We start from the raw sequence: 26,477 nt of genomic DNA, 5'->3' as shown, positions 1-26,477 counted from the left end.
CTTCAAGATCTACAGGTAGTAAACATGTGTTCTGTACATAAATTCAGCATTGCTTTGAAAATATTTTTAAAGCACAGGGAGATATTACTGCTCCAAATGGGTTTTCAGTTTTTTAAATTTTAAAGCAGAAAATTTGAAGTAAAGGAAGGACCTGTGGAGAAAAATCTAAAGCTTCTGTAGATTCCCCAAATGATTAGATGCTAGTGTCTCAAACTAGAAATGTCATTTACTTCCTTCAGTATATTGTTCTTTAAATATGCATGGTGGATGGAATTCTCAATTCATACAGCAAAATACTTTTTTAAAAAGCTGCTGCATGAAGAGTTTCCTAGCATTCCAAATGAGGTTGTTGAGAAACTGATGTGGAATTAGCTATAGAGAATGCTTAAAGAAACAGATTATCTGTGAGCGAGCTGCACGTGTTCCCAATTTCCTTCTGGGCAAAATTCAAGTTGCTAGTTATTACCTTGAAAGCCTTGCATGGCACAGGACCAAGTTACTTGTGGGACTGCCTTTCCCCAAGGACATCTGCCTGCCCTACCAGATTTGAAAGGGTAGGCATGTTCCTAAGGCCTTCCCTTAGGATTTAGGATATGTGCCATTTCCCTGGCAGCCTCTTTCCTATGGATCACCATTTCTCTGAGGTTTTGTAGGCCCCCACACTTTTAACCTTAAACACTTAAGAATTGGCTTTCCCCCAAAATGCTAGGATAGGGCAAGAACTTGTGCACTGCATGGGAAAGTTTAGCTGTAGTTCCAGGTCTTTTGGTTTTAATGTTTTTATTATAGATAAATATTGTTGTTTTTTTAGTTGCAAGCCACCCCTGGGTTCGGTTCAATATGGGCAGCTATATAAAAGTTTTAAATAAATAAATAAAATGAAGGGACATTATCAATGACTGTCAATTACAATCCAACCCTTACCAAAATGCTCATGATCTGATTACCACACCTTTGGACTGTTGCAATTTATATGGGATTATGTCTGAAGATATATCAGAAACTGCAACTGATACAGAAGGTGGTGGCAATGCTACTAACTGGAGAAAAACACTGTTGTAGAATTCTACCTATTGTTTAGGTTGCTGCAATACCGGTAATATTCTGTACCAAGTTCAAAGGGTTGGGTATTACCCATAAAACCTTATGCAGTATATCAGGAATTGTTTTTCTAAGTATGCTTTGATATCCAGTCTGGTCCCCTGTTGAGAAACTGCCTCTCTTGGGAGAGCTATGGTTTGGGATAAAATGTCAGGCTTTCTTGGTAGTCGTCCCTATACCTTGGGATATGCTGCCTTTGGAGCAGCATAGAACATAGAGTCATAGGGCTAGAAGGGACTCCAGAGGTTTTCTGGTTCAATCCTCTGCTCGAGGCAGGAGCCTTGAAGGATAGTTGCTAAGTCTTTCCTTTTGCTTAAAATAGACCCTCAGGTGGTACAGTGGTGATGCAACTGTTATGTCATAGGTTTTTTTTTCCCCTCTTTATGCCTTTTCTCTTCTTTCTGGGAGATGCCATATATAAGTTGGTTTTAGAAAAGACCAAGGAATTATTATTAAAAGACACTATTTCTGACACACCCTGGATAATTGAGAAAGTCAAATACCAAAAATATGTCAGTATGTGTTTCATTCCCCTTCATGGATTACTGCCTTGTCGTGGCGAAGGGGCTTGCGTAATTCAATGAAGCTATGAGCTATGCCGTGCAGGGCCACCCAAGACGGACAGGTCATAGCAGAGAGTTCTGACAAAACGTGATCCACTGGAGAAGGAAATGGCAACCCACTCCAGTATCTTTGCCATGAAAACCCTATGGACAGTACCAAAAGGCAAAACGATATGACGCTGGAAGATGAGCCCCTCAGGTCGGAAGGCGTCCAATATGCTACTGGGGAAGAGCAGAGGGCTAGTACTAGTAGCGCCAGAAAGAATGAAGCGACTGGGCCAAAGCCGAAAGGACGCTCAGCTGTGGATATGTCTGGTAGTGAAAGGAAAGTCCGATGCTGTAAAGATTTTTTCTCCATAGGAACCTGGAATGTAAGATCCATGAATCAAGGAAAGCTGGACGTGGTCAAACAAGAGATGACAAGACTGAACATCGACATCTTAGGTATCAGCGAACTAAAATGGACAGGAATGGGTGAATTTAATTCAGATGACCATCAGGTATACTACTGCGGGCAAGAATCCCTCAGAAGAAATGGAGTAGCCTTCATAGTCAATAAAAGAGTAGGAAAAGCAATACTGGGATACAATCCTCAAAATGACAGAATGATCTCAGTTCGAATCCAAGGCAAACCATTCAATATCACAGTAGTCCAAGTCTATGCCCCAACCACCGGTGCTGAAGAGGATGAAATTGACCGGTTCTATGAAGCCCTACAGCACCTTATAGAACTAACACCAAAAAATGATGTCTTTATCATCATGGGGGATTGGAATGCTAAAGTAGGAAGCCAAAAGATAACCGGAATAACAGGCAAGTTTGGCCTTGGAGTACAAAATGAAGCAGGGCACAGGCTGATAGAATTTTGTCAAGAGAATACGATGGTCATAGCAAACACCCTTTTCCAACAACCCAAGAGACGGCTCTACACATGGACATCACCAGACGGTCAACACAGAAATCAGATTGACTATGTACTCTGCAGCCAAAGATGGAGAAGCTCTATACAGTCAATAAAAACAAGACCAGGAGCGGACTGTGGCTCAGACCATGAGCTTCTTGTTGCAAAGTTTAAGCTTAAACTGAAGAAAGTAGGGAAAAGCACTAGGCCAGTCAGGTATGAATTAAATCATATCCCTGTTGAATATACAGTAGAGGTGACAAATAGATTTAAGGAATTAGATCTGATAGACAGGGTGCCTGAAGAACTATGGACAGAGGTTCGCAACATTGTACAAGAGGTAGCAACCAAAACCATCCCAAAGAAAAAGAAATGCAAGAAAGCAAAATGGCTGTCTGAGGAAGCTTTGCAAATAGCTGAGGAAAGGAGGGAAGCAAAAGGCAAGGGAGAAAAAGAAAGATACGCCCAATTGAATGCAGAATTCCAGAAAATAGCTAGAAGAGATAAGAATGACTTCTTAAATGAACAGTGCAAAGAAATAGAAGAAAACAATAGAATAGGGAGGACCAGAGATCTTTTCAAGAAAATTGGAGAGATGAAGGGAACGTTCAATGCAAAAATGGGCATGATAAAGGACCAAAATGGCAGGGACCTAACAGAGGCAGAAGAGATTAAGAAGAGATGGCAAAATTACACAGAAGAACTATACAAGAATGAGCTTAACGTCCCTGATAATCACAATGAGGTGGTCACTGACCTCGAGCCAGACATCCTAGAATGTGAAGTGAAGTGGGCCTTAGAAAAGCTGAGCAACAACAAAGCTAGTGGAGGTGACAGTATTCCAGCTGAGCTATTCAAAATCTTAAAAGACAATGCAGTAAAAGTGCTACACTCAATTTGCCAGCAAATTTGGAAAACTCAACAGTGGCCACAGGATTGGAAAAGATCAGTTTACATTCCAATTCCAAAGAAAGGCAGTGCCAAAGAATGTTCAAACTATCGCACCATTGCACTCATTTCTCATGCTAGTAAAGTTATGCTTAAAATCCTACAAGCTAGACTCCAGCAGTATGTGGATCGAGAACTACCAGAAGTACAGGCAGGATTTCGAAGAGGCAGAGGAACTAGAGATCAAATTGCCAACATACGCTGGATCATGGAAAAAGCTAGAGAGTTCCAGAAAAACATCTACTTCTGCTTCATTGACTATGCTAAAGCCTTTGATTGTGTGGATCATAACAAACTGTGGCAAGTTCTTAAAGAGATGGGAGTACCAGAACATCTTATTTGTCTCTTGAGAAACCTATATGCGGGCCAAGAAGCAACAGTGAGAACTGGACACGGAACCACTGATTGGTTCAAAATTGGGAAAGGAGTCCGGCAAGGCTGTATACTGTCGCCTTGCCTATTTAACTTATATGCAGAGCACATCATGAGAAAGGCAGGGCTAGATGAATCAAAAGTTGGAATTAAGATTGCTGGAAGAAATATCAACAACCTAAGATATGCAGATGATACCACTCTAATGGCAGAAAGTGAAGAGGAACTGAAGAGTCTCTTGTTGCGAGTGAAGAAGGAGAGTGCAAAAGTTGGGTTGAAACTAAACATTAAGAAAACTAAGATCATGGCATCCGGCCCTCTTAATTCCTGGCAAATAGATGGGGAAGAAATGGAGGTAGTGACAGATTTTATTTTCCTGGGCTCCAAGATCACTGCAGATGGGGACTGTAGTCAAGAAATTAAAAGACGCTTGCTCCTAGGGAGGAAAGCCATGGCAAATCTAGACAGCACACTAAAAAGCAGAGACATCACCCTGTCAACAAAAGTGCGTATAGTCAAGGCTATGGTCTTCCCAGTTGCAATGTATGGCAGTGAAAGTTGGACCATAAGAAAGGCTGAGCGCAAAAGAATTGAGGCCTTTGAACTATGGTGCTGGAGAAGACTCCTGCGAGTCCCTTGGACTGCAAGGCGATCAAACCGGTCAGTCCTAGAGGAGATCAACCCTGACTGCTCTTTAGAAGGCCAGATCCTGAAGCTAAAACTCAAATACTTTGGCCACCTAATGAGGAGGAAGGACTCACTGGAGAAGAGCCTAATGCTGGGAAAGATTGAGGGCAATAGAAGAAGGGGATGACAGAGAATGAGGTGGCTGGATGGAGTCACTGAAGCAGTAGGCGTGAGCTTAACTGGACTCCAGAAGATGGTAGAGGACAGGAAGGCCTGGAGGAACATTGTCCATAGGGTCGCGATGGGTCGGACACGACTTCGCAACTAACAAATGTGTTTCATTGATTATAAAACGGCCTTTGATTATGGTTGATCACATCAAGCTGTGGAAAGGGCTCAGAAAAAATGGGAATTCCAGAACATCTCATTGCCCACAATCAAAGGCCGTTTTATAATCAATAAAACACATACTGACATATTTTTGCATTTTATTTCTATTTGAAACTGCTTAACAGATGAGGGTGAAAATTTATTTTTAAATGAGAAGCACTTCCTGAGAAACTGAAAATTATTACTTTTGTTCCAATTTGTTTAATCTATGTTCTGTTTGGAGAAGTGTCAATCAAATCACTTAATATATTAAGGTGGGATAAAGGTGCTGTTGAATTGTATGCCTGAAACATTTGAGAAATGCTTTATGTTTATAGCACAATCACACTGATTATACTTTTCAGTAGCTACACTTTACAGCACAATCTTGTGCATGTGATTTCAACAGAGCTCAGTCCAGATATATGTGCATCAGCTTGAATCTTTAAACTTTAGGAAGTCAAGGAAAGCTTCCTTAAATTTTGCATTTATTCAGACTCTTGAAATTCCCAGTAAAATGTCCTTTGTTACTAAAATTATTTTTTAAAAACTTGAATAACAACTTGTTAGATCCACTTACGTTATGTCTGCATTAGGGTGGAGACCAAAGACTTCAGGACTATCCATGGCGGGAAGAGTTGAAATGTAGTCTTGATATTGCTCAAGAGTTTTGCAAACTGGGATTTTATATCCAGTATAAAAACAGAAAGTGTTTTCAAACATCTTCTCACTGAACCAGACCTATACAAATTAATGGTGAAAAGTTAATAGTTAGGTATATGATTCAAGTAGAAAAAAAGAAATCGGCTACTCATTAAAGCCAAACTATAGGTGTACATCAAGACTGTTAGTTGACTCATTAAGGATTTGGGAATTTTCCTCTTAAAACAAAAAACTATGAAAGAGACATATTCTTCAATCCAGCTACAAGGACCTAATAGTGTATTGATCCTAAGGGGAAAACAGCATCCAAAATTAATAAGCTTTAATTTTCTAGCAACTGTGGTTCCAAGTTTTAGGAAACTTTTAGGCAAGGTAACCTAAAGGATCCACTTTCTTCTTGTTTCCATTGCCCACTCATTTGGAATTGGCCCAAACTTCCTTCAAGGAGAAGGCGAAATAAAGAAAATTTTCCAGTTGTATATAGAGAGCAGATGAACCAGCATTAGCGTGAACGGAGGAAGAGAACAGGGCCAGGAGGAAACGAAGGTCGGCATAGGTTCTTGTATGACACTAGTTCTGTCAGATGTCCAGCAAAACCCTGTTTCCAGAAGATGTATTTCTTACAGTGACTGTCTTAATGTATTGAAAGTATATTTAAAAACCATTCTTTAATTTTATTTGATTAAAAACTGTTTTGTCTTATTTTCTTACCCTTGCAAAGCAGTTAAGAAGACGCTTATCATAATCATCAGTGACTCTGCCTCCATACTGTACTTCACCAATCATGTATCGGACTGTGCTCCAAGATATTCCCTATGGAAAATGTGGAAAATGGAAAACAAAAATATGTCTCAGAAATCAAGTTTTTAGTCATACTCTTTTGTCGCAAACCTCTCTTTTGCATAAGTTTGCACTCTGTTTATATGCAGGGATCGTGGATTTTATCAAAGTGCGAGGCTTGGATTTTCACCAACTGTTCTTTTCCTCTTGATATATCACCCACATTTTCATCAATCCAGAGAGCTGAAAATGGTTAACAAAAAATCTTTTGCCAATTTGCTTTGGTATATATTACAGTATTAATTGCATGTATTATAAATGTATTGTGGAAATGCTAAATAGCTGTCTAAAATATAAATGGGGTTTCCTTGTTCTTTAAGCAATTGTTTAATGTATGATCCATCTTGTGCAGATACTGTATTCATACAAAAGACAGTGGTGTACTGCATCGTGTATTGCTACTTTGGCTTCAGTTTTCATTATTTGGCAAGGCATTTCTTCCTCTTGTTATACAATCTAGGAAAACTAAAAGCACGTATGAGCTTTGTGAACCAAAATGTTGTTGTATAGTAATGCCAGCAAAAGTAAACAAACTGAGCTCTTAAGTTAGCTCTAGTTGTGCAAGTAAGTGCATTTGAATCCTAATAACAATAATATTGTGCAGATTACAGTACTACTGGAAGGCTAAAACCATTCTGTATAAGATTACCAGCTTGTTGCAATCTCTTCGCTCTTAGCAAGGCAGTGTGGGAGGATAGAAGGCCTCTTACACACTCTGGATTGATACACTCTTCTGAGAAAAGACTCAGCTTCAGAAGAAAGTGATGTGTGCATTTGAATTTATATTACTATACTGTAGGAAGCCCCCCTCCAGAGAAGGAAATATATTGGGGAATATTAAAAAGGCAGAATATTATATTTCCCCAAAGGATCTTAAAGGCAGAAAAGCAGGCCCAGTTTTTCTTAATAGCCTCAAGCAGAAACTAACCAGGCCAGCTCTGTAGAAATGCAGATTTGATAATCCCATTCAGAAAGACTGAGGTCCCATTCATGAGCAAATACTAGCAGGCAGAAGCCCATTCAAGACAAAATATTTTGAAATAACTTGCAGCAAAACTGATAGCTAACAATAGCAGAGTGATAGAATTAGAACCAGTAACCCCTCTCACCCAAAAAATTGAACACAGGACATAATAGGATTAACCCATCACCATCAGAATACCAAAAAGGCACACTGAACCTCAGGTCAAAGTTCATGCCACAGGAACAAGTCCAAACACAAAAGCCCAAGAAGGTATAAAAACCCACTATTCCCAGCTCCATGTGGTCAGCTGCCTCACAGCCATATTTGTGTCTGGTTCTGCAACTCAATAAATAAGCCTCCATTTTGTTTATTCCCAGCTTGGATTGGACCCTGATGAAGATTTTTCTTTCAACAATATGCAGCCAAGGAATGTTTCATTTTCTTATGCAACATTATCAGAGATAATCTTTCCTTCATCTGTAATTCTGCATTCTTTTAATGCCCTTCCCCCCTATTGCCCAAAGTGTGCATTTTGATTCTGAGGGGCATAAACATACTTCTGAAACTTTATCCCCCTGTCTAATTTACTTGTGCAGTGTGGAAGTACTGCCCTTTGGCTGGGAAGTAGTCCTGCAATTCAAAGCACATTTCTCCTCATAATTAAACAGTATGCTATATTTTAAAAAGCATGTATGCATGCTTTTATTTTGTAAAAATGGAGAAAAATTCTGAAAATAAATACACAAGCGATTTTGACATGTAAAAATTTTGCTCATACTGAAGGACTGTGGTTCTGATTCTGAAATGTTCAAATTAAGATATTTTTACAATACAATGTAAGGTAGCAGAAGATGAGTACTGATAGAAATGGATGAGTGGCTTTTGACTTGCATTGCATTGGATCTGCTAAGTAATTAGCTAAGCCAGTTCTGCCAACTTTTAATTAAACTCCATTCCATACACTCCTCCCTGATCCCAGCTCCTGATACCGCCAGGAGATATTTTTTTCTGCAAAAGCTTTTCGACAATTCTTGTCACATAAAGTAGTCATTTGAGACACAGGGAGCTGAGAAGTGAAGTGGTAAACCCAAAATGACTCTTCTGTCTGAATTTTCATCTATATCAGTAACAAAGTTGTATCTCTAGTGAGCCTCAGAAGCCTGTGAAATTTTTATCCCATTCAAGATACATAACTATTTGGCAGCACTTCTAAGTACAAATTTACAGATACTTACTTTCTTAATGTCACATTCATCCAAATGATTCTGTATAAATTGAACACTGGCTGTGAAGTCAGCGGAATTGAATTCATAGGGAATATTCCAGCCCAAAGGACCAAATTTTCGCCTTTCCTTATTATAGAAAATATATAACAAATAGGAATTTATTTAGATTTATGAATGTATACATATTTTGCTTTTTCATTAATAATAATTTGTTTAGCAATGTCCATGTTAGAGCAATATCATTATTAATCTTTCTCAGTATATAGCTCTGATACGAGATTTTTGATTTTTTTCATGACCAGCACAATCTTTTTTTTTTAAAATGCAAATTCCATTACTGACATTCACATTAATATAGCAAACTATTTATTGTATAGATGGACGTTTTCTTTCTGTGAAAAGCTTATGCAGCATAATATATGTATATACAAGTGCAAATAATCCAAAATTCAGTGTACTATGACAAGTGAACATGGCATATCTTCCCAAATTCTATTCATACAATAAGACAAAGGGTTTTAATCTTTTTATTTTATATTTTTTCTACAAAAGATACAAGAAATAATACTATTAATATTACAATATTATTTAAGTGTTGTGCTTGGTTAAAATATAAATGAGGAACAGGGAAATAACAGGGCTACCAGTACAGCTAGATACAATAAAAATTTTAAACTGTCACCACACTTTTGGAAATGAAGGATGAGTTTGCAAGATATGGCCTTCATGTGGCATGATGCATATAAAGCTTGTAGGCCTCAATGAATTACCAGGATGATTTCTTATGGAAAGATTCTATTAGGAACAAAATATGCTTTCTGTCTTTAATACCTGGACAGTAGAGTGCAAGAAGGCAACGGTATAAAGAAGAGGTTTCCACATAGGCATATTGCTGACATCAAGCAAGTCTTGATTTATCCCAGAAAACGTTCTCTTCAAACCAGCTCGTACACCTTGTGGAGGTTCATTGGTGAATTTTATCGAACTCTGGCATAACATGAAAAAAGGCTTTATTATTTCTGATTCCAAAGGAGTCATGCCACACGGTTTTGAAAAATGAAGGTCAGAGCACATCATTTAGAAAATGATGCTGTTTTGTCAAGTCCACAAATACAACTAAATGTACTGGTTAGAATGTTTACCATAGCAACTGCAAGGACACAGAAAGAGCAAATGAGGACATGTTTGGGATAGGAATCACACAGATGCTGTGACTTACACAACTGCCTCAGGCATTGGGGCATAGTATGTAATGGCAGCATTTGCATGATGACATCACGGTGTGCGTTTCAAGTAATATTAGCTGTTTTTGCAGTTTACTGCAAATGCTACTGTGTCTGTGCTTACTGAGCATTTGAATGAAGGAAATGTGATCAAAATTAAAAGCACATATACTTTATATGTTTCTGCATTGTCGTACAGGGCTATGGCACACAAATATTGTTAAGATAATCCACCTGCCACTTTTGTTTTGAAAAGAGTATATAGACCTTATTCATAGATTGAGAGGAAACACTTAATCATGGAAGTCCCCTTTCCCCACAAGTCTTGTTAGAGAGTTGGATGACATGCCGCCACACAGCACTGGTAAGTACATGGGTGGCCACAGGAACAATGGGGAATCAGGAATCATCACCTCCTCTCCCCTTTCCATGAATAGCAACTTCGGCTAGACACCCAGCTTTGATTCAGATCAGAATGTTTTGATCCATGTTGCCTATATTCACGTTTGTCTCTTTAATTACCTAATACCTCTTATCATGAATACACAAACTACTCTGTTGCTAGTTCAAAATAGCAATGATCTGCACTGAGTGAGTAGCCCAAGAGCACCAGACACTTCAGAGCTATTGAGTGTAAATTGCTTTTGAATGTATCACACATCTGTTTGGCAGATAACATCCCCCATAAAGGAGTAGAAAACAATTTGTTTTTTGGACCAGTCTAAATGCAAACTAGCTCAAATGTCTTAAATGTTTAGATTTTTTTCAGTTCCAAAGAAGGTAGTATTTTAGTTGATTTTTAAATCAATAAACACTCCCATTTTCATTAGATTTAACTAACCTGCAGCAAAGTGATTGGAAATCTATCATGTGGTTCAGTGGTTATCCAAACTCTGAAGGTCTCATCGGGAATATCAGCAGTCATCATCGTTTCCAAAAGTTCTTCCATAAATTCTAGACCTAGATGACAATTTTGAAGTAACACCCAGCCACCCTGTTCCCAAAACAGTTGATTAAACCATTTGTCTGAGCATATTGCTATTGATTAATAACACTATATGAAGATTTTTCTAATGAAAATTTATCTGTCATATACCATACATACTTTATCCTCCAATATTTTTTTGTTAACACTATCAAAAACAAGTATGGATTTGCATACAGATGAAAAGAGTAGATTCCAAATGTAAATAAAGTAGCAGTGCCATCTTGTGGTAGTTATAAAAATCACAATAGGACAGCTATTGTCAATTGGGAGTAATGACATTTTTCGGGGGTAATTACCAACGTAATAAATTTTAATTTTTGAAATCTGGGCATAATTATTGAGCTATTTAAGTTGAATGAGAGTTATTCTACAATCAGTAAGCAAAGGACTGTAGCCTTTTTTCAAATACAAAACATTTTTGTTGGGGGAAAAATTAAAACCCAACTAAAAAGAACATTGCAAGTTACCTGTACCATTGACATCTGAATTAGTTTGCGTGCATGAACTTCTTGTCCCTGACCCATAGATATAGCTCTGTTCTCTACAATAAATAACACAATACAAGGCTAATAAATTAAAATATTTTTTGCAATTGCAAATCAATTTTGAAAAGATTAAGATGAGCTATTTTTATTAATTCTTTTTTTTTCAGTTATGCATTTGATGTAGTCATTATTGAAGAACACCTGATATCTTTTATTTATCTCAGTTGTAGGGTTATTGTTTTGTTCTAGATTATTACTGAATATTTATTTTATCTTTCCTTGTGCTATTCCCACATTACCTTTAAAGCACGATAGCTTTCTGTTGTATTACTTATTTAATTAAAAATATGTAAATGAATGGAAAACGAAATAAAGTAGAATATAGAGCCTGCAGGCACTGAGGGAGCTGCCCACAGAGATTCGAATGTTTGGAGGCACCATATTAAGGAGCTGGGCTTTATTTAGTGGAAGAAACTATTACAAAAGGTAGGATTCCTAAGAGATCCACCTGAAAAGTTACTGCAAAGGCAGATTTAGTGTAGCAATTTTCTAAAATTCTTGTTTTGAAAAGTAACATAAACTTATACCCAGTTTAAGTTTTCTAGCCAATGCATCAATTTGGTTCGTTGGGTCAGATCCCATAGACAAGAAGCAAATGAGAGGTGTCCTTCTATCACTTTCTTCCCATGTTTTCTCTAAATTTAAGATGACAGGTTCTGTATACTTCTCACTCAAGGAATCTCCGATATACTTTCGGGCCTGAGAAAGTGTGCGATCTGGGCACCAAGACCTACAAAAATAATAATCCTAAATTAGTGTTATATCATCTATTCATAATTATTTCAATGCTTTGAACATAACTTTTTAGAAAAATGTGCATCTTCCAGTGCCAATATATTAGCACTCCCTAAAAAGAACTAAGAACATATAAAAAAGTAATGCAAAATTAGTTGTGATATTGACCTGATAAGCAATAATTTGCGACAGGTATCTAGTGAATCATTATATCCATCCGGAATAGTTTCTTCCTCGGGAGCATCTTTATCGAACCAATTTTTCCATCCTTTCTCATTACGGGATATCTAATGAAGGACCAGAGGTAACGGTTAATCTTATTTTTCCTTTAAAGAATGGACAAGAAGTCTCCACTTCATTGAAGTCTTTGAATTCAGGAAAGATCAGTTCATATCACATTTGAAAATATGATAGCATTTATCATGATTTCTGCATCCACCTGTCTTGGGAAAAAATATGTGCACTTAAACTGCAGAACAATATAATGCCCTGGCATGAATGGCCATGTCACAAGTGGTCATAAAAGACCATAGGATTATTTGCTAATGCTAAAAGAAGTAAAAAAACCAACAACACTGAGGCTACTGCTAAGCTTGTAAGCCGCCCTGAGTCTTCGGAGAAGGGCGGGATATAAATGGAATTAAAATAAATAAATAAATAAATAAATAAAATCATACCTGATTCATAATTTCTGAAAACTGTGGTAGTTTGCTCAGTTCTACCAGATTGAGCCATGTCATATCTAGAATCCAGCGGAACGGTTTGGGAGGACAAGCTTTTAGATCCAGTGCAGCACCCCCTGGGTGAAAAAACATTAATAGTTACTGAAAATGGCCCCTATACACTAACAAATAACTGTATCAAGCCTTAAGATTATTATGAAATACATGCATGGTATGCGTATTATGGGTCTGAACAATAACAAAAATCATTAATTTTTATCCCAAGTATCACATTGTTCCATGCATAGGTTTCCCCCCCCCCAGATTATCTCTATTTGAGACACAGAGTAATGTTGCAATCCAAAGAACATTCACCAGCAGCTAGCCCACTATGCCTGATGGGATGGACTTCTGAATAAAAATGTCTAGGACTGCACAGAGCAGTGAAATTCTAAGCAAACATCTTAGCTAGTTGAACTCCTATCCAACTCAGCAGGACTGTGCTAAATAAAGAGGTTCATGATCAAATTGCATAGAACTCTGTTCTGCAATTCACATTGGTTCTAGCATGGGATGTGTGCAATTGTCCTACTTCAGTTAGAAAGCGAAAGTAAGATTATTATTAATTCTGTTTTGTTTGTTTGTATCCTGACTTTATTATTTTTTTACAAATAACTCAAGGCAGAGAACCATAGAAAAATGCTAAAAAATAGTAAGGAAAATAAAGATTAGTTAAGGAAAAGCAATTTAGCAAAATCCAGTTTAAAACAAGACTTGTAGAAGAAAATATTTATAGTTCAGGGTTAAATGGTTGGGTTTAAGTTTCGAGGTTTTCTTGCAGATGTTTCTGCAAGTGCTGGTGAAGTTACCTAGTTTGGTAATGCAACATCTGAAGCAAGACTATTTACTATATGTCTTCACATTTCCCACTTCTGTTAAAAAAACAACAAAAAAACTTTGCTTCCACTATATCCAAATCACTCTCATTCTCTAAACGTTTTAACCTCTCTGTTTCCAAAGAACTCATCAGCTCCAATGATCACCAACCTTTTTTGATTTTCCTTCCTCTTGACCTAGTTATTCTCCATACTGTATATTTTGCAAGCTGATCCCCATTCATTGTCGTTATTTTATTAAACCAACTCCATGTATTTTGTTCCTGCTCACTCACTTTCAGATTCAATGCATACTCACTCAGCAGCTGTTGAGTCTTGGTCTTATTTTCTCCTGTTTTCTTACACACAGTTCTGAAATACCTCATTCTACTTTGATGTTTCTACTGACATCCCCAATTCACACTTCCATATAATACAATAGACAGAATCAAGTTCTTATACTATACCTTTTTCCCCTTAATTCCTCACCATGGACAGCATGCTACTCATTAGCTTTTATCAGCATTTATACATCTTAATATTTCTCCACCTTGAGTAATCAAGATTCAAATACTTGTTTGATTTTTTTCACTATTTATGTATTAAATCATTCCTTTTTACTCTCAATACAACTATCTTTGTTTTCTTGATATATCAGTTTTCAGATCCATTCTTTTTTGTAGTTTAATCATTGCTGCAAAATAAGTTCTCCAGTAATCAGACATTATTACCTGTACACATAGGTACATATACTTTCACATTGCCAGCCAACACATCTTTAATGCCACAAGTATTTTAATATATTTATTTATACCAGCATGCAACCAACAAGACATTGCCTATCTTCGTTTTATCCATGCTGTATCATTTGCAAGCATTCCATATCCCCACACATTTTTTACTCTTTAGCATCATATACTTATCAAATTCAACATTTAAACCTTCAAATTTATATTCATGTAAAACACATTATAATTCATTGATCAGACATTTTCTCTAAATCAATGTTTCTCATGTTTTTCAATGATTTGATGAAGAGCAAAACCTTGCTCTGTGCAGTCCCTGCCAGGCATAAAGCCATCCTACAGATGTTGCTCATTGTCATCTCTTGTAACCTGTCAATCAAAATATTATCAAATACCTTCCCAGGTACAGCTGAGAAACCAATCCATCAGCCTTCCTTGTTACCTTTCTTTTTGTCTACAGGGGCAACTACAGCATTCTTCAAACTGTGCAAACTTCTCATACAAGTTAAATAAGGTGCACAGCTATTCCTTAGGCAAACTGTGCCCTTATTTAGTATTTCTCTATTTACACTATCTAAAACTGCAGACTACCATTCTCACAGCACTGCATATTAACATTCATAGCAGTCATGCCAATTCCATTCTTTGGTGTCTCATCATCATTCCCATAAAAATCTCAAATACTCCTTTCGGCATTCTCTCACTTCATTCCAAGTCATTTAATCACTTTAATTTTTAATTCCACTCACTTTGAGGGAGGGTCTTTATTTAAACTCTGTTCACCCATTTTCGAAACAATTTTTACATTCATCGAGTCACTTTGCATTTTTTTTCTGCCTCTTTTAATCTTGTTCTTTTGAGTAAACACTTTGCAATTCTATTTTTGTTATACACGCATACGATATCTTTCTCTCGTGCTTATTTTTTGCAGCAACCATTCTCTTGCACACATTTATACTTATCAATAATCTTGTCATCGTTCTACTAAGTGTCCTTTTTAATGGTTTCCACTAGAATAAATCCAAACTCTTCTAGGGCAATCTGTAAGACATCTTTCCCATTCTGTTTCATGCAGCTTCCACATCTTGTTTTCTTAGCACGTGTCCATTATTCTTTTGGGAGAGTTTTTTTTCTCAATACATTTTCATACTAAACCTATATTTTCTCCTTTTTCTTTCATTCTCCTTTTGTTCTAGTTTACATTCTTTTTTTCCTATGTCTACTTTTTCCTGAACATCCACTTTTGAAGCTAACAAATAGTGGTCCCTCCCATATTCAGAACTTCACATCACCTTTGTATCCTTCATCAATTTTCCCTATATTTCATAAGAAAGAAAGAAATCACGTGGCTAAATTATTTACTGTCCATAAACCATTTGAATTGATGTATGCTTAAACTATGCATTTGAGAAGAATTTGGCTGGCAAACTTAGGAAACCAGAACCATTTGGGCTTCTGGAAAGATCTTTATAATTAGTAGGGCAGAATAATAGAATACTGAAAGTCTGACAAGGTTATTCTTTAGCTTAATTTGTACCTGGCATAATTAAGGAAGGAGTTAATCTGAATCTCCTTCTCACATCTGTTCTTCCCCCCCTTGACACAAGGACCTTTTCTATAACAGCCCTGTTTCCTCCTGCAACAATATAGCTCTTATCTCTGTATTCCTGGGGGTCTTTCCAATATTCCATGATACAAACTGACGCTTTGAAGGAAACATTCAACAAGCAATTACCATTCTCTTTCATTCTCACGTCTCCAAATTGCCAAATCACTTCTTGTGATTGTGCGTGCATGTCTTCTTCTCATCCAGCATTCATGTCATCTAATTTTAACCTTGATTCACTTTGATAAGATTGTTCAATCTGTTCAAAAAATTATTCCTGCATTCACATGTATTCACAATAACCTGAGTGGTATTTTTGGAATTTCTACTTCAATACTCATTCTGTGAGAAAAAGTTGTAATTTCCTTGTTTCATAGCATTATAATTACTGCATATGAATGAATGAATGAAACTAAGTTCATGCTCTTTGTATCTATGGTGATATATTATACAAAGTTTTCATTTTTCTATGATGAACACATATGCTTTTATGAATAGCTTTTTTGGCTATGATTACTACAAAGCTTTTGTGATTCAATCTAGTGGCTTTAGGTGCTGCCTGTTCTGTTTAATCTTCATACCAGATTGTGATGAGAATGAAAAATGCAAAATATATAAAATAAAATTAATATAGAATTCAAGATGATTACCTTTAATGAGTGCCTGGAATTCCTTTGGTTTGACCTGGCCCCTCTGAAGATCAATTTTCAATGTCAAAAGCAAGGTAAAAAGGAATTTGTGATTTTCATAGAGGCCTCTAACAGAATAGGTGAAAGTTTCGTATGTTAAGTACTCAATAATATTTGTAATCCTTTTCTGTGGAATAGGAGTCTTGTCAGATCTAAGGTGCCAAAACAAAGCAAGCAAATTGACTAAGTCACAACAAATACAGAAGCATATGCAGAAAAAGCATCCCTGTGTATAATAAGATTGTGTTCCTACCTAGCCATGGATTGATCAAACAGTTTTAAAAACTGGGCTAGGGAAGTCTGATACATAGTATTAACCATGCTCATTTCAGTGATCAGAAAATAAAGAATGCTCCCTCGCGTAGCAGCGGGACGGTATTCCTCTTGTGCGGTGTTAATTTTTTTCTCAGTTTCTCCTGCAACTTCTAGTTTTTCAGATACCTCTGTAGCTGTTTGTTTAGTGGTTCTCAAAACACCGATCAGTGATTCGTCATCCACCAAAGAACCTAAAGAGTACCAAAGTAAAATAAAGATTTACAATATTTGGAATGGATTTTTCACTTTCATGGGGAAGGGTACCATGAAAAAAGGCAAATAGAAAAGAGAGGGACTGACAGCCCAGATTCATAAGCAGTGGTGGGATTCAAATATGTAAACAACCAGTTCTCTCTATGGAAGTCCATTCTGGGCCTGGGCAATAAAAAAAATAGCTACCAGTTCTGCCAAACTGGTGCGAACTGGCTGAATCTCACCACTGGTCATAAGCCTTCTGTCAGATGCTCAGAGTCATGCATTTGATATGGGCAGCTATGTAATTCAAAGTAATAATAAATGAAGTGAATAATAAAGTACCTTAAAATCTACGTACATAAAAGCTGGCTCTACTTTATAAAGGTAAAGGTTCCCCCGCACATGCGTGCTAGTTGTTTCTGACTCTAGGGGCTGGTGCTCATCTCCGTTTCAAAGCCGAAGAGCCAGCGCTTGTCCGAGGACGTCTCCGTGGTCATGTGGCCGGCATGACTAGATGCCAAAGGCGCACGGAATGCTGTTACCTTCCCACCGTAGTGGACCCTATTTTTCTACTTGCATTTTTCCGTGCTTTCGAACTGCTAGGTTGGCAGAAGCTGGGACGAGTAACAGGCGCTCACTCTGTTACGCGGCAGTTGGGATTCGACCCGCCAAACTGCCGACCATCTGATCGACAAGCTCAGCGTCCTAACCCACTGAACCTTCTGTCAGATGCTCAGAGTCATGCATTTGATATGGGCAGCTATACAAAGTACAAAGTAATAATAAATGAAGTGAATAATAAAGTACCTTAAAATCTACGTACATAAAAGCTGGCTCTACTTTATAGATAATTGTAAATTTTAGAGCAATGGATTTTAGAGGACAGTGAAGGATAACAATTCTTCAGCCCTAATAAGGATCCATTGCTCAATTTGCCTTAACGTCTCAGTATAATTATGATCAAATTAATTCATGATAGTTTAGACAGCTATTACCAGATAGGTGAGGTGCTAGAACAATTAATTGTGCTATCACACCATCCCGGTTGCTGATTTAAGACAACTGAATCTGTTTATTTGGTATTGTTTTAGGGTGGCTTGTTAACAGCAGGAGAAACTACACCCACTGTTTTATCTGCAGGGAACCAAAAGTTCCTTGTCTTAAAATCTATTATTTTCAAATATAGTAGAACATTTCTGAGGGACAGTCTAGATTCAAATTAATAGTCCAATAAGTTTTTAAACTAGAGCTGTATCTTTTATTATGATGCACTGGAAAATTTGTCTACATTATTTATGTGATAAACATAAATACAATAATACCTTTAGTTGTAGTTAATTTATAAAGAAGGTTATCTTCCAGTTCTTTCATTTTCCGCTTATTGTAAGTTACGTCTTCCATGAGTTTAATTCTTTCGGCTTCTAGTTCCTATATTAAATATCAGAACACAGACTTGTTTACTTCTTCAGTTTTGCATTAAAAAGATGAGGATGAAGATTGGTTTAAAAAGAATTTATCGACTGTCTTCTTAGGAAAGTATTTGTGTATGTTTCAGGACATATTGGATTTTGGTGAGCTTTTTAATCATAGGAACATTAGATACAAGAAATGTGCTAAGTCTGCCATGGTATAATGCTTTTGACAGATCTCATGAACTTATTTCTATATAAATCCATGGTCGTCTTCTATTCCTACACTCTGATGAAACTGTAGCTGCCTTCAGCATAATCTATCCTAATCTTCAAGTTTCACTTTTTCCATGTTTAACTTTCTAAGGAATGGCTGCAATAATGTCCACTATTTTAAAAACTAAACAATTATGCATACAATTTTTAAATCCACTTATACTTGGAGACTCTCCTCTACATCCTACTCCACAAAGGAGAAAACCATTCAGATACTTTATGCTTTACAAATTGTGTGCTGCAGAAGTGGAAAATGGGTGCATCACTCTTCCTATACAGTTCTTTGCTTAAGCAACTTTTCCAATGGAATCTGAAAATAGGACATCCTTAAGAAAATAGTTTTGAATGAATTACAAATGCAAAAATGGAGGGCAAGGGTTAATTTCCCCTTTCTACTGCTGTTTTTCTTATGCAAATGATATTGATATTGATATTTTCTTATACAAATGATATTGTGCAATATCAAAAAACCACAACAGAATTCATGCTGTTGCTTGATAATGAAATGGTGGCATATGAATTTAATAAATACATTTAATAAATAAAAATAAAAATATAATGCACTTGTTGCTGAACGCGTAGCTGTGTCCAGAAGATACACAAAAACATACTGCTTATTTACAATTATTTTATGTTTACATATTTTATATATTTTCTTTATATTATGTGAATACACATGTGAGCCCTTCAAAACAAATAATTCCCCAGTTTAGAGTCACAGTCTGATGACTTTGACTAAGCATAACAGGTAAAATCTAATGCAGATAATAATACTATTTGAATGCACAGGAAAAATAAAAATAAAAATAGCAAACCAAAAATGGATTAATAAGGCTCCAAAAATAGCATAATAGAAGTATTAAACATTATCATATTTAAAAAAATGTTTACATTCTTTCTAAAGAATAAACATTCAGAATGCAGTATTATCCATTCACTGGTCTTCTAATAAAAACAAGATGATTGTCAGAACCCGTATTCCAGGGGTCTTTTCTCTTTCTTTAACTCAAACTCCTTTCTCTTTTCATCTCTGGGTTCTGCCATATTCCTGGAGGGGAGGGGGGGAAGCTTGCGGGTTATTGCCTTGGTTTCCTCTATTGCTACATTGTAACACGTTGCTGTTTCTGAGTAGTTGCCACTTAGGCCAGGGGTCAGCAACCTGAAACAGTGAAAGAGCCACTCGGAACTGGTTCCCTCACAAAAGGAAAAACTGGGAGCTGCAAAAAATGTGTGTGCATGTCCGTACATTCGCAGAACAGGGTTTGACTGAAGAGTGGAGCCAAGGCAAGATATGCACCTACCCTGCCCCCTCCGCTCTCATTCACTCACGTTTTGTTTGGAAAAGCTTCTCTCTCGCTCTCATTCACTCAAAAGGCCAGCCGTGGTGCCTCCATTGACTTCTATGGGGACGCTTGGCAATGAAGGGGTCGATTGAAACCGCTCCCGGTAGTGCTGCTACTGCTAAATTTTCCACTTGCTGCTTGGTTCCGATGAAACCAGAAAACCTCCGGATCCCATTGCTGGGGGTGGAGGAGGCTGCCCAGGTTCGGCCATAGCAGAAGCCGACAGTAGTGGTGGAGGTGGCGGCGAGAGAGATGCTGGATGTCTGCCGCATCTCGGTCAGCCTCCGCCTCCCCCGCAGAAACAAATTCCTGGGCCGGCCCCCATGGCAGCAGCGGGCCCCAAGGGCTGAGCAATCGTTCAGGCGATGGCTGCTGTTGTTGGGGCAGCCTAGTGCACTCGCTGAGAGATGCTGGAGGTGCTCCAGGCCGGCGTGGTAGCTGCTGTGCTCTCCGTCTTTGGCCCAAAGGAAGAGGGGACACACACACACACACACACACACACACACACACAGAGAGAGAGAGAGATAGAGAACTCCCCCTCCCCGGCACGCCCCATCTGACCGACCCACTCACCTTTCCAGCAGTCTTCTTGTCTCTTCCTCTGCTGCTGCCATGTGCAGTCCGAGGAAGAAAAGAGGTTTGTGGGCAGTCCCACAAACAGCTTGTGGGAAGTCCCAAAAACCAAAGAACTTCAACCAATCAATTCAAGCTTCGCAAGGTGTTTTTTTCCCATGAGAAGTTTGAATTGATTGGTTGAACTTTTTTAGACCCACTTTTTTTTTTGGACTGCACATGGCAGAGGACTGGGAGCCGCAGGAGATGGCTGAAAGAGCCGTATGCGGCTCCGGAGCCACGGGTTGCAGACCTGTGACTTAGGCTTTTCCTTAGGCTGTTCTACATCTTTCCCTAGGAGAGAGTGCTTAAAAATACTCACTCCTGAGAATGCCTTCAATGGTCCTTATGAAATAAGTTTGTTCCAAATTGCTCTTGACACTTGATGAGATGCCTCCCATTGAGCCCATTGGAGGGAAAGTCTTTGTAATTACTTTAACCTAATAATATAACTTAATTTTTCAGAGGGAGAGTAAGGAAAATAATGTTCTAACCCCTCTGTGCCTAAATCTTTTCTGTTTCTAATATGTCGGCCTTTGCCAATTTTCTTTGTTCTTTGATATTCGTCCGTCCGCCCATCCGTCCACTTAAATTCACTTTGCTAATGAAATGCAGACTACAATTTTGGAATCAGTATTTAAGCTTCAGTGAAACATCATTGTATCATTGTGTATAACAACTCATTGTACTGATTATCTTACCTGTTTCTCTGTTAGAATTACTCTCTTCAATAACTGATTTTCAAGTCCCTTCATTGTAACAGTAAAATCAATTACTGATGTTTTAGCATTAATCTCAGGAGTGAAGGCAGGATTGGGCAATTTTGTAGTAATATAAAGTTTAAATGAATTCATGACATCTATTTCTTTATCTCCAACTTTCACCTTAATAAAAGTTCAAATGTTGTTTCAGTGCATTGTTAATAATATAGTTAATAACTGAAAAATATTGCTAGAAAGGAATGTAAAATTCACACAGCTCAGGATATTTTTAGCAACACACTTCTGGACAGTTTTCTTAACTGGCAAATATTTTAAATATTTTCTAATAATATATATATATATTATCCTCATTTTATTTCCTATTAAATCACTGCTCAAGCATTTGAGCCTCTCACCCATCCATCCCAATATTTAATTGAAGAGGAAGTACTGCAACATGGGCAAAAATCAAGGAAATTTATGTAAATATACTAACCAATATACTTGTTTTAGTATATTTTATATATCTATATATCTATAGATATATCAATTTAGATATAGATATTAATATATAATTATTTCAGATTTCTTATTATGTTGTAGTTAATGTAGTCAGTTGTATGGTACAAATGTAGTCAGTTGTATGGTACAAATTCAATTAGTAATTTATGGCTTTAATATAACATTAGAAAGAGAGAGAGAAGGGAATGCATTGTGCTTTTGCTACTGATTTATTTTAGGGGTGGCAAGCTTTGGACCGGTGGATTATATGCAGTTTCTTAACTCATTATTTTAAGGTTGAAAACATTCCCTTTTCCTCCCCATTGCCATAATTTGATAGTAAATTTGCCCACTATTTTCCATAGAAATGTAAAGTATAAGGCTCAAAGTGCAATGTTTTTCATAAGAAGGTAGCTTGCTGACAGGTGCAATTTGATACCTATCAACTTTTCCTAGCAAAATTGGTGGTCATGTGGAATGTTATTCTGGGTAAATGGCATCGGTAGCAGATAACCTAAATCATTCTTGCTTTTTATCATGGGATGGACCAGAATCAACACCCTTTAGATACATCATTGTTGCTTCAGATCATTAAAGGGAGGGCTTCACTTGGACAAAAACCTTGGATCTCATTAAAGCATGGATGTCAAACTCACCACGTCACGTGACGTGTCGCGATGTATTGCAACTCTTTTTGCATTGCTGGCAGTGGGGTGGGCGCGGCTTCGGTATAATGAAACCGGCCTGCGGGCCAGCAGTTTGACACCTCTGCATTAAAGCATCTCATTAAACCCACAGTAAACCCATTTTAGCAGTGAAGCAAAGCAAAGCAAAGTAGCCTCATTGCTATGTTTTGCTTCCTCCAGTATTGGCCAAACACAGATTTCTGAGCATGGAAAGAAACCTTCCAACTATAGCAACTCCAGAGTGGGATGCTAAGTGCTTTGTTCAGGCGAATCGTGCCACTTCCCTACCTCAGTGAGGCAAGCTGCAGAATAAACCGATATGTCAAGCAGAACCAAGTTTGCTTCACAAAAGCATAGTAATTTCTAAAAGACAATCTCTGAAATGCCACTACCATTGCCTAGTAAAACATTTCTGTCCTTGTAACAGATAAGTGGAGGGAAAGGCTTCCAATGAAGCACTGGAAAGGGAATGGGAGGTAAAAATAAGAACTTTTTCCCCTGCAGGTTCAGAAAGAGACAATCTCTTGTCAAAGAGATTTCTGATCTCTCTGTTCTTTGGAGGTTGAAGAAACTGGTCATTGACTGAAGGGGAAGGTTCACTGTTTGATTATATAATTTCTTTAAGTGGTTTGTCCAAGAACATTTGTCATATATTTAAACAAAAAAACAACACAGAATATACAGAATAATATAGCTAACCTTGAAAGAGGATCCTGATTTAATGAAGTTCTTTTCTAATATATTATCAAGGGCAGGATCTAATTCTTCCCTGATATCCTCTATTAAAAGTGGCCTTCCCAGAGAGAGGGCATCCTCTAAGTGCGAACGGAAATATTTATGATTCAAAGTTGTCACCTTAGAAGTAAAAATGGTTTATTATCAATAAAGGCAATATAGTTTACCAAAGTGCTTATTTTCACTTATTTTTTTAGAATACTCTTAAAGTGCTTGTAAACCTATGTCTGCTTAATTTGACATAAATCTCAGCGAGCTCATATTAGTTCTGTGAGAACTTATATGGGATTACCTAATTCTCTAAATTTCTTTTTATATTTTACTTGATGACAATTCTTGGAGGTAAGTCACTATTTTTCCATTTTAAATCCCAGGAACTGGGATTTATAGATATCTACTTCTGTCTGAGAAATCTGAACCAAAACTTAAATAAGTTTTTAATGTTCCTATTTTCTAAGGTCAGTGACCTTATCCCAGTGCCTTCTAAAATCATGACAAAATAGCTGGGAAAGTTCTGTAACAATAGTAAGTCTTTGCATTGGAAGAGTCTGAATAGAATTATCTTGCTTTTCTTATAGGAAGAAAAGATCCTTTCTGGAAGATACCAAACAAATAGAAGGAGTTACTACCCAAAAAAAATCAAATGAGGACAGTTTAAATTTAATAAACAATCACAAATGTGAGGGAAGAAATACCATCACTGTATCAGATTAGAGTGTGACACATTTACAGTATGTTATTAACTATTGATTTAATGCATTGATAATTGTCCTTTTTTGTGGGTGCCAAAGCGGCATGCCTGGGGGTATCTCTTCCAGTGACCTGAAGAGAGAAAGTTTGGCTCCTCCTCACCCAATGAACACTGAGCGTGATGGTGAGCTATTGATCTGCTCTGGCCCCTGCAATGCAGTAACTCTTCATGTGTAATCATTGTGTAGCTTAGTTTGCTGAGATGGGGGAATGGAAGGGAAACAGGAACATGAACGGAATATTAAAATTTTGTAATACTTACTTGTAAATCATTGTCCTTTTCTTTCTGCTTAATCCATGTTTTCCCTTGAGTCTGTGGATCTATCAAAAGTGGGTATCTGGTTGCTTTTGTAACAATGATGCCATTTTGAACTGAGAGTTCATCTCCTGGAAGCCCTTGCAGATTCCACTCACTAATCTAGATATGTAGAAGAAGACATAAGATGAATAAAGAAAGAAAACTGAATCAAACAACAAAAACAATAAGTTCTGAATGCTTCCCTTCTGGAATCCTGGTTTCCCAGGACACTCTACTGCCACCATCATTTACTGTAATTGTGAAATGGCAATTAATGCCAGCCCATTGTAGAGATTGCAGTCTCAACATGGAAGTGACATGGAGAAGAGCGGTTTATGTACTCAGTACCACATATTAAGCCCTATCTATTTCCCCATAAGTACTATATTTTCCCCATAAAAATGCCTGGCCTTCCAAAGGGCAAACACCTACAGCATCCTTACAGCTGACTAGGAAAGTGTATTAGGTTTTTCAACCACACAGGTTTGAATTTGTTTCATTTTAATACTATCTCCTTTGTAATATAATAGTACTCTCACTCCATTCACACCCTAACTCAGGATCTTAAACACAATTTTTGAGGGTGCCGTGAAGATTCTGTTGCTATTTTTCTAATATTTTTCCACGTATGTGCAATTCTTCAACTTCTCACTCTACTTTAGAACTTGATAGTACCCTGGAATATTTCTACCCAAGAGGTTACTCTGCTGAGACTTAACACCCAGGCAAAGATGGCTAGATGACAAAATACACTGAGACAGAATTAGTGAGAAGGAATTTATTAAGCCAGTAACATGTGTTAATAGATTTATTCAACCACTTAGTGAAATGATCAGCAGGATTAAAAATCTAAGCTATAAAAAAGCTAACAGAATTAAAGACTTACCGTAGGAGGATCTACCAGCATGGAAATGATATTCAGATTTTCAGTAAAAGGGATTTTTCGTAATCTCATCTCTGTCTCCCATAAATCTTTAAGCAAGAGGTTCCTGAATATCTGATTAAAAGGGCCACAATAGGAAAGGAAGCCTGTGCAAAGTAACACATCTCCCACAAGCCTAGGAAAAATCATGGAATCTTTCATTAAGATGCATTTTTTTAACCTTTTAAAAAAAGGAATGTGACAAAACCATTTTAAAAAGCTCATTCAAAAAAGACACTTTAATCAGTTTCATACCATTTTACTCCTCAGGTTCAAGCTGGAAAGTTTATAGTTTTTTCAAAATGTGTGTGATTGACTGCTGAAATGAACAGGGCTCCTACTTGCACTAACCACTTGCACCAGTGAGCTGAATAAACGGGACACAGGACAGTGAAGCAGCAACACCAATTCTGGCATAAGCCTAGCCATTTAGTAGCTCTAATTTAAACTAGGAGGAGATGTAAACAAATCAGAAGAATGGAACCAGATTGACAGGTCCTAGTTCTGATTCCCTATCTAGGTCTCCATCATAAGAAGGAAGCAAATCACACTCAAAATTCCCAGTTTTCTTTGGAATGTATATTTTTAATTCAGATGTTTCAAAGTGTGTTGCAAGTTTTTCATAAATGGGCTGGTTATTAAGTTCAGATCTGTAACTTTGTTTCTACAGTTATATCAGAACCCTTAATTAAAGCAGTTGAGGAATCCCTGTCTGCCAAACCTGATACAGCAATAAAGATAAACCAGTATCAAAAAAAAAATCGTTGTTATCCATCAAGCAGTTATCTGAAAGTTACCTATTTCTAATCATTTTAAAAGATAAACAATATAATAAAATAATAAAAAGGACAGTTATACTTTATGGATTGAAGAGAGACATTTATTTTTATTTTCCTTTTACTGTTTTATATTATTTTAAAATTAATACTATTATTGCACTGGTCATATACTATACCTATTGATCTGGGCTCGGAACTCTCTACTTTGTTGAGTCCACCGGATTTTCTCTCCACTCAGGCCATCAATAAGGGCAGAGGCAGCCTGCATCTTTCTCCTGCACGTTTCAGCATCATTCAAGAGGTCCTGACATT

At 37.2% G+C, this 26,477-nt stretch overlaps 1 protein-coding gene across 1 annotated transcript in view; it reads right to left on the bottom strand.

Moving 5' to 3' along the window:
* Positions 1–26,477, bottom strand: part of DNAH8 (dynein axonemal heavy chain 8) — a 143,423-nt gene that overhangs the window by 7,515 nt on the left and 109,431 nt on the right. Inside the window, exons 68-84 of the mRNA XM_081315187.1 lie at positions 26,342–26,469; positions 25,351–25,522; positions 24,429–24,584; positions 23,381–23,536; positions 21,495–21,677; positions 18,476–18,581; positions 16,897–17,149; positions 16,605–16,795; positions 12,743–12,864; positions 12,234–12,352; positions 11,858–12,060; positions 11,253–11,326; positions 10,639–10,791; positions 9,406–9,561; positions 8,584–8,700; positions 6,256–6,357; positions 5,462–5,622 (exon numbers count right to left, since the gene is read on the bottom strand). Coding sequence (XP_081171313.1) covers positions 5,462–5,622; positions 6,256–6,357; positions 8,584–8,700; positions 9,406–9,561; positions 10,639–10,791; positions 11,253–11,326; positions 11,858–12,060; positions 12,234–12,352; positions 12,743–12,864; positions 16,605–16,795; positions 16,897–17,149; positions 18,476–18,581; positions 21,495–21,677; positions 23,381–23,536; positions 24,429–24,584; positions 25,351–25,522; positions 26,342–26,469 — 2,552 coding nt within the window. The remainder of the gene's footprint in view (positions 1–5,461; positions 5,623–6,255; positions 6,358–8,583; positions 8,701–9,405; positions 9,562–10,638; positions 10,792–11,252; positions 11,327–11,857; positions 12,061–12,233; positions 12,353–12,742; positions 12,865–16,604; positions 16,796–16,896; positions 17,150–18,475; positions 18,582–21,494; positions 21,678–23,380; positions 23,537–24,428; positions 24,585–25,350; positions 25,523–26,341; positions 26,470–26,477) is intronic.

This window comes from Vipera berus (assembly GCF_964194415.1).
Source record: "Vipera berus genome assembly, chromosome: 1".
NCBI lineage: Eukaryota > Metazoa > Chordata > Lepidosauria > Squamata > Viperidae > Vipera > Vipera berus.
Note: the sequence above shows the minus strand (reverse complement) of the source record. Positions and strands in the feature narration are given on the sequence as shown.